The 14,130-nt window shown below is 46.7% G+C and overlaps 2 protein-coding genes across 6 annotated transcripts in view; one reads left to right on the top strand and one right to left on the bottom strand.

The window, feature by feature from the left end:
- Positions 1-12,318, top strand: part of KCTD15 (potassium channel tetramerization domain containing 15) — a 46,709-nt gene extending 34,391 nt beyond the window's left edge. For all 5 annotated transcript variants that reach the window (XM_059857807.1, XM_059857808.1, XM_059857810.1 and 2 more), the window contains 2 exons: positions 2,836-3,141; positions 8,560-12,318. In XM_059857807.1, coding sequence (XP_059713790.1) covers positions 2,836-3,141; positions 8,560-8,715 — 462 coding nt within the window. In that variant the 3' untranslated portion in view covers positions 8,716-12,318. The remainder of the gene's footprint in view (positions 1-2,835; positions 3,142-8,559) is intronic.
- The window catches only part of LOC132333061 (transcription initiation factor TFIID subunit 4-like), a 145,297-nt gene continuing 143,188 nt past the window's right edge, over positions 12,022-14,130 (bottom strand). The window contains exon 15 of the mRNA XM_059857802.1: positions 12,022-13,773. Coding sequence (XP_059713785.1) covers positions 13,606-13,773 — 168 coding nt within the window. The 3' untranslated portion in view covers positions 12,022-13,605. The remainder of the gene's footprint in view (positions 13,774-14,130) is intronic.

Here is a 14,130-nt window from a genome sequence, read left to right as displayed (position 1 = left end):
CTGGCAGTGGTGCCCTGATTCCCTGACATAGCTCCTGGCATCTCCTCAGTCCCCAGGGCTGTCACAGGGCCCTCCCCAGGTGCACAGCCCTTCCCAGACTTGTGCTGAACCCGAGTGTGGAGCAGGCACAGGCAGGAGAGCCTGACTTTGAGTCTAACCCAAACCCCTTGGCTCAGCACGTGGTGCTCCAGCCCAGCCCTGATCTCCACACAGCCCCTCAAGTGTGGCTCTGTCATTCTGGGGCAGTCGTGGAAGAGCTGTTCCATCTGAAGGCAGGTTTTCTTCTCACAGAATGCTATCAGAATGTACAAGTTATGCTGTCCATTTCAGGGCAAATGGCAGCTAGCAAGAGTCACTGCACAGCTGCAGTTGATGGGGTGGGCTGAGCTGGGCTGGCTGTGGGGGAAGCAGGGCTGCTGTGGTCTGGGTTTTGCTTGGTTTATGGCATTGCTGTTCTGGCCCGAGGCTGCAGGACCATTGAAGTCCTTGATTCAGGACTCTGCCAGGCCAGTGCAGAGCCAGGGGAGGCAGTCAGAGCCTCTGAAACATGATGGGCTTTGCATCCAGCCTCAGGAGCCCTGTGCCACCCTCTGCTCCCAACAAGGAAGGGCTGTTCTTTCTATCACTGCACCATCTCTTCCAAGTTCTACTGTTGAGTTTTCTTAGCACACAACACTTGACTGATTTTACAAATAATACCTTATTTTATAGTGTCCATGAACCCAGATTCTCTAAAACTGGTTTTTCAGGACCTACTGAAAACAGCAGACGTTTTTCCATTGCCTTCAGAAAGTACTGGGTGCTCCTGTTCACTCTACACCATTACATTTCTCCTTAGCATTGCATGTTTCCTTGCTTGGAAAAGCAATCCATGGCAGCAGCCAGGTGAGCATTTGGCAGGCCACTGCACACCCCTCTGTACTGAGCACAGTCAGGTGGTAAGACTGTGCTGATTCAGTGTCCTGCACAGACACTTCAGAATTTTTTTGTTAATTTAGGCCACTGATCCCTGTAGCTTTAAACTGATGCCCTGCTCAGTACTGAGGGACAGAGAAAAGCAGCAGTGGTTCAGCAGAGGGTTCTGGTTCTGGGGAGGGTGAGAGCACTTCCCAGCAGAGGACAGGGCTTTGGGGCTGGTGCTGCCTTACCTGAGCCCAGGTAGTGCAGGCAGCCTCCACAGCTCTCTGCCTGGCCTGTTCCCAGCACTGGTTGCAGGTTGTTTGCAGCATGCTCCCTGCATGATTTCTTCTTTAATCTTCTGTGTTTTCCATCTTCAAGCTGTCCCGTGAGAGTGTTTGTTGCTCTCATTTCTTCCCACTCGCTCTTATCCCTCTTCCTCTCTGCTCCTCTTATCCTCCAGTCCTTTTTTCTGCCTTAGCTGTGTGCACATTGTCCCCACCTCAGCAGACATCAAAGAGATGTAAAGGATTGGTGTCCCTTTTGTAAGTCGATCACCTTGCCCTGTCACTGTGAATATTCATGTGTCTCCAGGCTGCAGGCAGCCCTGGGGTGAAGGAGCACCTCCACTACCAGTGGGTCTGTGGTGCCAAATTTGAGCAGAGATAACTGCTTTGGTTCAGTAATCCCCTGCAGCAGGAGATTTTACAGGTTAATTCCAAACCAGTATGAAGAGTTGCACCTTTTTGTGCTGCATCTCCACTGGCCTTTGATTCCCCTCCTCCCCGAGTCCTGGGGCAGCAGCACACCCGTTATTTCTCATGTGCTTTGGGTGCCCATTTCTTGACTGCTCCTTGACATATCATTCTTTCCAGTCCAAATGATTTCAGCCATTTCAGTCTTGATCTTTCTTTTCATTTCATTTTATTTTTCATTTCTCTGGTGTAGAACTGGCCTTTGTCCCAGGTGTTGAGCTCCAGCACACCCCACAGGAGCACCTGTGGGGCAGCATTTGAGATGCAAAGAGGTGCAGGAGCAGGGAAATCAAAGCCAGGATCTGCAGGGAGGAGCTGAGCTCTCGCTGCTTCTCTTCCCCTGGGAGGCTGGAGGTGGCTGGGGCAGCAAGGTGCCCCCCAGGGCCTCGTCCCTCTCCTGGTCTGGCTGGGCTTGAGGGCTCACACCCTTTGCCTCCCTGTGCTCTCACATATTTCAGCTGAGGTGGGAAAATCTGTCAGAATCTGATGAAACAATCACTGAACTGGGAATTGGATCAGATTGGGAATTGGAATTGCCCAGAGCCCAAGGGAGGTGATGGACACGTGGCAGGGAAGGACTGCTTCTGTTCAGCCCTTGGAGCACGCAGCTGACTCCGGCCAGCAGGATGGTCACCACCTCCCTGGCATTTACCAGCCTCCACAGTACACTTGAAATACATGAACAGTCATCCACAGCAGGCAGCAGCTCAGCTGCTGGAGCTGGATTTCAGCCTCAGCAGAGGCAGGTGAGAAGTGAAGCTGAACTGACATCTCCATCTCCCAGCGAAGCCTGAGCTCTGCTGGGAGATCAGAAGTGTCCGAGCGGCGAGTGGAGAGCAGGGCTTGGAACATCTTCTCTTCCATCAGGGAGCTTTGTTTATTGCAAGCAGCTATTTTGATTTCTTAAGCCAAGAGTGAAGCCTTCTGGCACTGAGCTGATGGGATAATAAATGAAAGGATAATTCAGTGCCATGGGAATTTCTCAGTCAGCCCAGACACTCGAACACCAGCACGGTGTGGTTTCTGTGGAGGTGTGAGTGCGTGGGTACCTGTTGCCTTTGCTCTCTTGCTGACAATACATAAGCCTAAGTAGGTCAAACAGGAACAATACTCATTTTTAAAAGAGAACTATAAGCATTTCTAGTTTCTCTCTCTCCCTCTCTCTTTTTTTTTTGTTCCCCAGGACTTTAATCTTTTATACGAAGAAGCAAAGTATTACCAGCTGCAGCCAATGATTAAGGAACTTGAGCGATGGAAACAAGAGAAAGAACAAAGGAAACATTTCCAGCCTTGTGACTGCTTGGTTGTAAGAGTGACTCCAGATCTGGGGGAGAGAATTGCATTGAGTGGGGAGAAGGCTTTGATAGAAGAGATCTTCCCGGAGACGGGGGATGTCATGTGCAACTCTGTGAACGCGGGCTGGAACCAGGACCCCACCCACGTTATCAGGTTTCCCTTGAATGGATACTGCCGGCTGAACTCCGTGCAGGTAATGAACGGCCCTTCCTGCTGCCTGCTCGGCTCTGGGCTGCTTTTTCACTGGGTCTTCTTCAATTATATGCAAATTATTTGCTTCTGCCCAATTACTTTCAGTGCTTATACTGCAAGGAAACATTTTTCTGCCTGGTGAGATCACAGTCTTTCAGGTTTTCCTAACTCTAAGCAGAAAAATACATTTAGATTTTGTGTATGTTAGTGCCATGCTGGCCTCATAATGGTGTTATACTGATAAATGCTAATTTTTTTCATCAATGTATAGCCTTTGGCAGGTTTTTTTTTTCCTCCAAAGTGCCTCTAGGAAGAAAGAGAGAGTTCCAAAAACTACAAAAAAAATCTCCACACCATTTTATAGAAAATGCAACAATGTGTAAATGCATAATTTATGTCTCACTCATAATTAAATGATGGTGCCTGCGGGATGGACTTAAAAAAATTGATCTCTGCACTTTCTTTTTTTTCAAAAGGATGTTCTATAAAAATTGCCCAGAGTATTTTAAACAAAAATGTATTTCATTTTATACCCAGAGTTTTGACATTAGGTTTAAAATTAAACATATGAAACAAAAGAAGATAACTGGACAGATAGGTGGATGGCAGCAGGAATAAATACATGGTCTGTGTTGAGGCAGCAGCCTGGGGGCAGGCAGTGCCATTTCTCAGGGATCACCAGTGCTCTGCTGCTGCTGGGGCTCTGCTGGGGCTCTGGGCAGGAACCAGCTGCCCTTAACTTGGGCAAGACAGAGCTCCTGCTTTCCCTGTGTGTTCCTTTGGAATACGCTGCAGATGCTCCTGTCATGGGCAGGAAAATCAACCCAGAGGGGAGCATTTCCCACATTCCCATCCTGTGCATCCTGTGCAGCTGGGCTGTGGCTGTGGCTGTGACCTGGGCTGTGGGAAATGCTCTGTCTGCCTTGAGAGAGTCCCCTGGGGGCAAAAACCCAGGGAAGAGCTGGTCTGGGGGCCAGGCTGGCTGGGCAGGGGGGCAGCAGCGAGGGAGGACACGAGCCTGGAGCTCTGTGGCTGTGTGGGTGCTGCACATCAGGCTCAGGCACCCTGTGTCTGCCAGGCTGCCAAGGGGATCTTCAGCAGAGTCCCCTGAACGTGTACAGGTGGCTGGAGGTGCCAGTGCCCCCCTGCGTGGGCAGCATTCCCTGTGCCCCTGAGCTGAGACCAGCCCAGACCCCCTGGGCTCGGGGGGGCTTTGGGTCCAGACTCCCCAGTGGTGGCTTTGGGTGAACTGCACCAGGCTGGGGCTCATTCTGCACAGCCCTGAGCAGCCTCACACCTGGCAGGGCTTGGGGGGGTTGGCAGGGGCTGCCCAGAGCAGCTCCGTTTTTGGCAGTGGCACAGGGAGGTGTCCCCATTGGCAGAGGCACAGAGAGGTGTCCCCATTGCTGTGCTGGGAGGAGAGGGAGCAGCTCAGCTCGGCTGGGGAAGAGCATTTGTGTCCCAGCCATGAGACACAGTGGCTGGGGAAGAGCATTTGTGTCCCAGCCATGAGACACAGTGGCTGGGGAAGAGCATTTGTGTCCCTGCCATGAGACACAGTGGCTGGGGAAGAGCATTTGTGCCCCTGCCATGAGACACAGTGGCTGGGGAAGAGCATTTGTGCCCCTGCCATGCTGTCCATGGGAGCCTGTTGGATCCCACCAGCAATGAGAGGAGCAGAAACCATAAAGGGTCACAGTGAGCAGCTCAGCCCTGCCTGGCAGAGCTCTGGGTGCCCACATGGTTGAGACTCAGCTCTTTTATCCAGGGCTGTGACTCCTGGGATACATGTGCTACACGTGTAGTAAGAGCTGAACACTAATTACTGTTATTATTTGAATGTGTTTTGAATTCAGTCAAAATTCAGACAGAATCAAAGGGTCTCTTTGCAAGTTCATGTTGTGAAAAAAATTTCTGTCAAAGAGTCTGCAGTATAAGTAATCCTGTTAAATTACATCATTTTACTAAATTGCATCATTTTACTATGTAATGAATAGAAAGTGTTTTCAAACACTTTCTGGAAAATGATGCATTTCTGAGACCAAAGGCTGATGAAATCAGCAGCTAATTAGCATTGGCTCTGATGAACTCTGGTCAGCACACAGGCTCTGCTCTTCCCCCTCCAAGGATTTTTTTGGCAAAACAATATTAAGTCCAAAACTGGAATTACAGTGAGGCAAATGCACAGACTTAAGGGAGATGGGTACTGGTTGGAAGAGCAGAATTGCTTGCAGAGAGTCCCACAGAGCAGCACAGGAAGGAACCTGTCTGCTCTTTGCTCAGGTGATACATTACTTCTGCCTCCCTGTGCTCTGCTCAATGTATTTGGTAGCACAGTTGCAATATTCATATTTGAAAAATATTTTCATCACATGCTTTATATCAAGAACTGTGTGTATAAAACAAAGAACATCAACATCTAATAGGCAAAAAATAATACAGTAACTCTTAATTTTACACCCATTTGTAATTATATATAGGTACAGGTTTTTTCAATTCCTTGCAATAGGTTCTGGTGGGAGTCATGAATTTACCTTAGAGAAAATTCTGTGATGCTTGTGAATGTTGAACATTAAGTCTTAATAATTAAGAATGTATTTGTTAATATTCTGCACAATTTAAATGAAAGGATCAGGTTTCCATTTGGAAAACCTCCCAACAAAATCAGATGTGCTTGGAATATTGGAAGCCAGCATATATTAAATCTGAGCACAAATCCCCTCTTTAATAATGTGCATGTGTCCCTGTACATGGGAGAGTCACAGCTGACACTCAGTTTTTGGCATATTCTCTTTGGGGGTTTTCAGCAGAGCAGCAGAGATGGTCACTGCTTTCCCCCTGTCCATATCTTGCCTTCAGAAGAAACCAAATGTAAAGAATCAAATTCTCTAAGTGGGATTTAAACCTGTCCATGTTCAAATGCTGTTCAGTCTCATGGGAGCACTGAAAGGAGCCTCTTCCCTAGACCTGAGCCCAGCCTCATCCCAGTGACACTCAAAACTGCAGTGTTTAAACATCCTCAGCATTGTTTACAGGATTTGGCCTGAGAAAATTGATGATCCCAGGGTTTTAACTCCAGATTACAGCCTGCAGTCTGGTCCTTCTAGCACGTTCTGGGCCAAAAGGAATTGCTTTGTTGGCTGGTGCTGCTCTGAGGTGCAGTGTCTGTCTGGACTGGGTCTTTGCACAGAGGGGCTCCATGAGAAGGAATCCTGTGTTAACACCCAGCTTTCCATAGCTTTGGTCTGAGGCAAGCCAAGGGCACCCCCCTGCTTGTTTTGTCTTAGAAGCAAATTGATTTAAAGAACTTTTTCGTAAGGATTTTGAAGTCCCATCTCTCTCAGAAATCTTCCCTGCCAATCCTCTGCTCCACTCCCCAGTTCAGTGGGAGAAGCCTCTTTTCCCATGGCTGGATTGTCTCTCATCATCCTGTCAGGGCTAGGAGCAGTGAGCACAACATAGGCAGAATATATTCCAGCCTGTGAACCAGCAGCCTGCTGATGTCTTATTCCTCCTTCCATCTCAGACTCCTCCTGCCTTCCCCTCTGAGCAGGAACAGTGCTGGTGTCTGCACCCATTTCTGTCCTACAGGCCCCATAGAGCCTGGGTGAATAAGAGAGATGAAAGTTTTCTTTCTTTATCTTAAATGTATTTTATTAACCCACTCTCCTGCCTCTTCTTTTCTTCTCTCCCACTTCATTTTTCTCCTATACTCTGGTGTGCTTTTTTGATCTTTCACTTCTCCTGCTTTCTCGCAGTGTAGAGTTTGTAAAAATCAGGGCAAAAGTCAGGGAGATTTGGCAGATGTGACTTTCTGAGAATGTTAAGTCCCTGTGTCCCAGGGCCAGGCAGAACTCCTCAGGCAAGCTGATTTTCAGCAGACTGGGCAGGACTTAGACAAAGCTCTGCTGGAGCAGCCTCTTCCTTTGCCCGTCCTTGGAGCCAGGGTAGCAAGAGTGAAAGGTTTTAGTCAGCCCTGAAAGCCAAAGCCTGGATTAAATGCAGATGGATAACACAGGCAGCCCCCAAGGAGGGATGGAAGGGATTAAAGGCAGCAGATGCTGCTGCCATGGCTTGCAGTGCACCAGGACACCACCTTGGACACAGCTGTCCCTCCAAAATCACCTTCCTGGAGAAGGCAGAGCCAACACCCAGGCAAAGGAAATGGTGCACTGAGCAAGGCAGGTGGGTGTGTGGGAGGGCAGGGCTCTGGAGGGAGCACTGACCTGCTCACACTGAACTGGACACAGACCAAACTCCTCCTGGAACCTGAGCCCAGACGAGCTGACTGTCTGCAGGTGGATGTGTTGCTTGGACACTTCTCTAGGATGAAGAAGAAGTTTGTAAAGGGCTTGGTCCAGGTTGCTGTGGGTGCAGAGAGGTGTCACACGGGGCTGGTGCTGCTGTGAGCAGGATCCTGGGTTTAATAAACCATGGGGTCACTTCCCTGTTCCTCCTGCTGCCACACTTGGGGTGAGGCTCTTGGAGAACAGCACAGGCTGCTCCTTGATGGCATTTATCAGTAGAGAAAACCACAGCAACCATTTCCAGGCTGCTGCCCAGGACCCAGGGGAGCCTGAGTGGGTCCTGCATTGTGATCTGCCCGAGGTGGATCTGGCATCTGCCCTCACCTGGCTCTGGGAGAGGCCTGGTGTGTCCTGCTCTGCTGGGAAGCTGAATATCAACCCCACACGCCTGTGAGAAAGGGCCCCGTTCCCAGAGCCAGGATCAGCATATCCTGGGGAAATGTGCTGGGTGACAGTCACAGAAATCAAAGTTGCCTCTGGGTTCCTTAAATTCGCGCATCTAAATGGCACCAACTTTTCTTCAGGAGGAGAATGAGAAAATACATATTTGGGCAGTACAGATTAACCTCTTTTTGGGCCAGAACATTTCCCTGTTGTCCATGTCCTGGCTCTGCATCCTGTCCCTGCCATATTTTGCTCCCTTCCAGCGAGGGCAAACAGTTGTGATTGCCACAAAGAGCTGGTGGATGTGTCATCTGAACTCCTAATACATTTTCATCTGCCAAGGAAGAGCTTCTCAGCCCCCCTCTCTCTCAGACTGTTCATATTCCTCATGATTAATTGGCACTTTTTATTAGAACTTAAACCTGATGTTGCTTTCTATAAGAAGTGAGAGCATCAATATCACCACAGTTTACTATAAAATGTACTAAGCTGCTCTGCAGTGTGCTTATTTCTCTGATTAATTTTTGTTTTCTACAGAGGTTTGCTGAGAGCGAGACTTTAATCACAGTGCAGTCATTTAACAATAAGTTGTAGAATTATAGCTGAATAATATTCATTCAAGGAGGACTCGAAAGACTAAATCCATCATTTAGATCTGGTGCTTCCAGATGCTTTTATCACTAAAATTTCCTAAATATTAATCTGATTGTTTTCCCTCCACACTGCAGGTGCTCGAAAGGTTATTTCAGAAGGGATTTAACGTGGCAGCTTCCTGTGGTGGTGGGGTGGATTCCTCCCAGTTCAGCGAGTACGTGCTGTGTCGCGAAGACAGACGACCACAACCCACCCCAACAATCAGAATAAAACAGGAGCCCCTGGACTAGACCCTCCCCGTGCCCCCTTTGTAACCGTAGAAGTGTTTAATAGTCCCTTATGTGAAACACTAAGGATTTGCAAAACAGTATTAGCAAACAGATTTGGACTTGATGTTGCCCATTAGTGGTACTCTGAAACTACCTGTCACACAGCCAGCCATGCATTTGGGAAACCACTTGTCTGTCCTTCACGGTGGAGTTCCTGAGCACACCCAGCATGGCAGGGCTGGGATGGACTTGGGGCTGACCAGCAGTGGTGTGGAACAGGCAAAGCTTTGGAAACCCTGGCCCTGGACTGGACTTCTGCAGCAAGAGCCATGGAAGCAGTGGAAAGGACCAGCAGGAGCCCGGGGACAGCCAGAGCTGCGCTGCGGGGACGGGGGCGTCTGCGGGAGGAAGAACCCCAAAAACTGCACTGAGAACCTTCCCTGACTGCTGCCCCTCCTCCATATCAGACGTGCTCCACACCCCAGCATCACAGTCACCTGGTGATTGTACTCACCCACATCAGCAAATGGCTTATTTTTATACTACATTTCCAACTGAGGTCTCTCTCTGTGAACAGGATCCAGAACCAGAACAGGACTGATTCATAGTCACTGGTGCTCAGTACTTAAACCCCCCCAACAAAGCAAATGAAACAAGTGACAAGAAATTAGACAGGCCCACTTATGGCAATATTTGCAACAGTAGGGATCTGGAAGCACTAACTAAAATGCCATCCACCATCACACGAGGGTCACATAGCCCACGAGGAGCTGCAGCTCTTTTAAAGCCAATCTTGTTTTGACACAGCAGCTGTTAAGTTTTGCATCATCAAAGAAGTGTGGTTCTACCAAACAAGGCACCCCTTGTTAATCATTTACTAACCATGTTAGAAGCCCACATTTAGCAGGAAAGTTTAAGCATTTTGGACAAGGCCACTCTTAATGGGTCTGGAATTCTTGCAAAGAGTTGTTAAACCCCTGTATTGCCATTGCCAGGTGAAAGCAGGATGCCGTCGGTTTCAATTGTTTTATTATTTTAAATTATTATTAAAATTTGAATTCTCTAGCTGCCCTTTATCTGTGTAGCTTTCTCTGTAACAAAGTCAGGGGTCTGTCTGCAGGAGGTCCTGCTTCTGCCAGGACTTGGCACTGACTCACAGGGCTTTCTAACTCAGGAGACAGCACCGTGTTTGCAGGTGCAAGGCATTCTGCTAAATCCTGTTTATTACTGTTTAGCATGATTGGGTCCTCAATCACTAATTCATGTGTTAATCACAATTTAGTTTCTCCCACAATAATTTATAGAATACTGTAGTAGATGATGAATTTTAATTAAAGTCTTTTTAGATGCATAAATACGGCCATACGGAACAAGGGACAGAGTTATTAAGTGGTCAACAGTTCTTAATGCAAATTGATTGCAATCAGGCAAAATTTAAAAGTCACATTTAAGACTAGTATTTTCAAAAGCAATGAACTGTACTGACTATCCAAGGTAAAATCTAGGCAGGGGTCTAATTTTTGGAAAAGGGCTGGATACCTGTCCATGGAAAATCAGACCTCTGCAGGTTTTCTCACCTTGGTCACCCAACCCAGAAATCTCTAATGGCAATCCTGGCCGGTTGGCCTGCTACCTTAGCAGAACAGTTGAGCAAATCTGTCTACTTTAAGAGTTGTAAAGTTATTTTATTTTGTGGTTTTATACTTGTACGACATTCTAAAGTTGCTAGGCATTGCCATATTTGAATATATGGCACAGCATTCACCTTTGTATGTAAGATATCTGTAGAATTGTATATTATACATTTAATATTGTAAAGAACTTAACGTATAATTGTCATGTATTTGTGTATGCACATTTCTTATACAGTACTTCATGCCATAAACATTTCTGTAAAGTAAATGAACAAAAGAAGCACGTAGGGTGGAACACTCACTGTATCTCCCATGTTGTTTGAAAGAGGTGAGAATTTTTGATTGCGTCTTCTCCAGCCCTTTGCTCCATTCAGCTTGATGTAGCTATGTCTTACAAAAAGATAGAAGTGTTTTATTTATTACTTTCATACCTTTAAGTCCAAAGTATCCCTCAATGGTCCATTCAGGTTCTTGTTTTTATCCTGTATCCACTCCTGCCCTGCCCTCTGGCACGGGGTGAGCTGAGCACTCCTGGCAGCACACCCTGTCCAGTTCTTACCTCTCAGCCAGGGAATAAAGGTGATATTCCATCCCAGGGGCTGCTCCTGCCCCTGGTGCTCTCCCCAGGCAGCTCTGGGGAGTGCAGACTGGGATGGTGCTTTTACACATCTGTGGAACGTTGGAAGTATTTGTGGTTGCTTGGTTGGTTGCTTGGTTGGTTGCTTGGTTGGTTGGTTTCTCCTCAGTTTGGTGTTTACTGTATTTTTTTACGGCTCAGTAAAGCAGCTCCTGTAGTTGGGGCAGCTTTGCTGAGGTGGCATTGGAAAGGGTTCCAGGCTGCGCCAGCCGAGTTAAATGTGAACTTGAGATGGAAAGTTTAAACCATGACATCACAGCATTGACTGCAAAACAGCACAAAGGCTAGGAAGACATGTGGAAACAATCATTTTCTTAGAAGAAATATGCCTTTAAAAAAAAAAAAAGCTAGGACACGTTCTTTTAGTTAGTAACTTCAGGTCACTTATTTAAAGATTATTACAGTTTCATTTATATATTTTTTACTTATTTCCCTATATTTTTAGGCATCAATATCAGCAAAAAACTGATTTGAAATATCCACTTCTGGCCTTAAACCACAGCAACATAACTTAATGAGGACCATTGCTCAGCATCACTAGGATGTTTAAAGCACCCCAGAGCCCTGGTGAGGCTGTGGTACGCAGCCAGCACACACTTGTGTGGCCAAGGCCAAGAAGCAAAGCACAGCACAGCCTGGTTTTTCACCTGATCCCATGGAGCAAAACTGTCTGATTCCTGTTGCTGAGCACTGGCCCTGAGCCTGACAGCACGAGGCTCCAGGAGCACTTTGTGTCCAGGCTGTCACAGCCCCAGTGGCAGACAGAAAGGGAGAGAGAATGCTCTGTTGTGCTTGTTGGGCTCCTCGCTCCAGACAGCCACAGCTGAGTGCATCCATTCTCTGCATGATGGCACCGAGGTTTGTTGACAATTTTATTAGATGTTTCACAAAGGATAAGAATCAGCACAACAAAACATTGAAGTATTTGGTTTTAATATTTGTTTGTGGGTATTCTGTTAATATTTTAATGCAAAATGTTTCTGACCAGTGCTTAAGAACTACAAGACAATGTGAAATTCATGTTTGATAAATTAATACTGTATGTCACTCGATGTGTTACTTTAGTAAATTGTTTTATTTCTTTACAAAATAAGTACAAATAAGGGAGTATGTTTTCACACAAATTGGGGGTATTTACCAGTATGTACAGAAATCATCAAAATAACGTAACTCTAATAAACACAAGGCCTTTATAAACAGTATGTACAAATTATCAATACATTTAAAACATAACTTTACACTTCCTGGCCTTAAATACCTTATGAATAATCTTTTGGCTAAATAGCAGCAGTATAAATTTTCTTCTGCTTTTCATAAACCTTAAAAAATAATTAAAACCTTTGTTTTTAAAACTATTGGACAAATAGTTCTATTTGTGCTTTCGCTATGGTTTCCCATCAAAAAAAATATTGCCTCAAAAAAGTGGCAAGCATAACATAGTAAAAACGGAGAAGATAAATAAGCAAATGTCTCCCTTCTGTGGTACTGTAACACTGTTAACTCTGCAGCACAGCCTGAGCCCCTGCTCGTCCCGTCCCTCTCGATCCCCATTGCTCAGAGCCGCGCTGACCTCGCTCGGCCTCCCCGTGGGCCCAAATTCTGCTTCAGCAAAGCATTTCCAAGGCATTGAGCCCACCTTTAGGTACTTACAGCTGCTCCTCATGCTCAAAGCCACGTGCCTGCTCGGAGCCTCTCTGGCTGGAGCCGTGGTCCAGTGTCCAGGGCAGTGTCCTCACTCCAGGTGCCACCGGGCTCCCCGCGCCAGGAGCGGCCGCGGCCCCAGAAACCTTCACAGCGACTTTAAAAAGCCATATAGAATACTCTAAAATCTTTACCCAACAATATTCTCTTTTAAAACCACCATTAAACCATACTATTTGCAATAAATAAATCAACATTTTTTTAGAAAATAAAACCCAACTTTGAATCTCGTTACTAACCAGCTGCTACAAATGCGCAAAAGGTTGATGAGACTGAGAAAACAACTGGAAGCAAGTCAAGGTAACTCAGCTGAGAGCCTGCACACAGATTTCATACACTTAAGATTTGGTTCAGCAAATGGCTCAGGAAATGAGCTGTGCAGTAAAAGCAAAAATCCTAAATATATCAAATTTGTGGGAGTGTGCAGTGGCTTGTTTCTTGGCTGTGCAAAAAATTGCCATTACAACTAATTAAATAGCAACAGGTATCACCATGGTTAGTGAGACAGTGCTAGTAAACTGAAAACAAAACAAGCCCAGCACCAGGAGTGAGCACTCAGGTGAACACAAGGTTGGGACCCACTCCTGTGAACCTGTCCCAGGCCTGGCCAGGAGATGGTTTAGGTGAGCCATTGCATTTGTGTAACTTCAACACCAGCTACTTCAGCCTTACCTAAAATGGCCAGATGGAGCAAGACTTTGATGTTGATTTTGTTTGTGGAGTTAACATTTTAAAACCTTTTGCACATTTTTTGTGGTTTTTTTATATATATATATATATATATATTTTTACATAAAGGGAATTTATTGCATGTGTCTGACAATTTTACAAAACAAAATTACTGGAACATTGACTTCTGAAAAAAATAGAAGGCACATTAAAATGACAGCTTTCAAAGCAAGTTGAGCTTCTGTGGAGCACTCAGTAGGACCGTTGGCTTTATTTAAGCAGAGCTCGGTAGAGCAGGAGCGAATGGCTCATTTCCCGCTCCTGTTCCATGTAGAAGATGAAGTCCCTGAGGTTGACTCGAGTGATTTTCTGCCGGGGGTACTGCCGGGGGGAGCCCGTGCCCAGCCCCGCCTGGCTGCCCCCGCACAGCCCCACGCCCTGCAAGAGAACACAGCACAGCTGAGTCCTGCAGCAGCCAGCCTGCCTCCTCTCGGCCTGCAGGACTGTTCAGCAGCTTCCATGGATCATTACCAGCCTCCTCCTGACATCACACCAGGGGTTTTTGACTAGTTTTGGTTCTTCTGTTCTTCTGAGTCTCAGCGAGTTAAGCTGAGTAAAGGCCTCGAGTGGGGCTGAACCTTGTTCACTTCCAACTCAGGACAAATCCCCCTGCTACAGTCACGTTCACTGCAGCTGTATCTGACCAGTTCAAATTCAGGAACAAAACGATTTTCAGCAGATAAGGCCATTAATACATCAAATGTGTGCAGGATCTACTGCTCATCCAAGGACTGG

The sequence above is a fragment of the Haemorhous mexicanus genome, chromosome 12, assembly GCF_027477595.1.
Source record: "Haemorhous mexicanus isolate bHaeMex1 chromosome 12, bHaeMex1.pri, whole genome shotgun sequence".
In the NCBI taxonomy this organism is placed as follows: Eukaryota; Metazoa; Chordata; class Aves; order Passeriformes; family Fringillidae; genus Haemorhous; species Haemorhous mexicanus.
The sequence above is the reverse complement of the archived record's forward strand: the minus strand, read 5'-3'. Positions and strand labels throughout refer to the sequence as shown.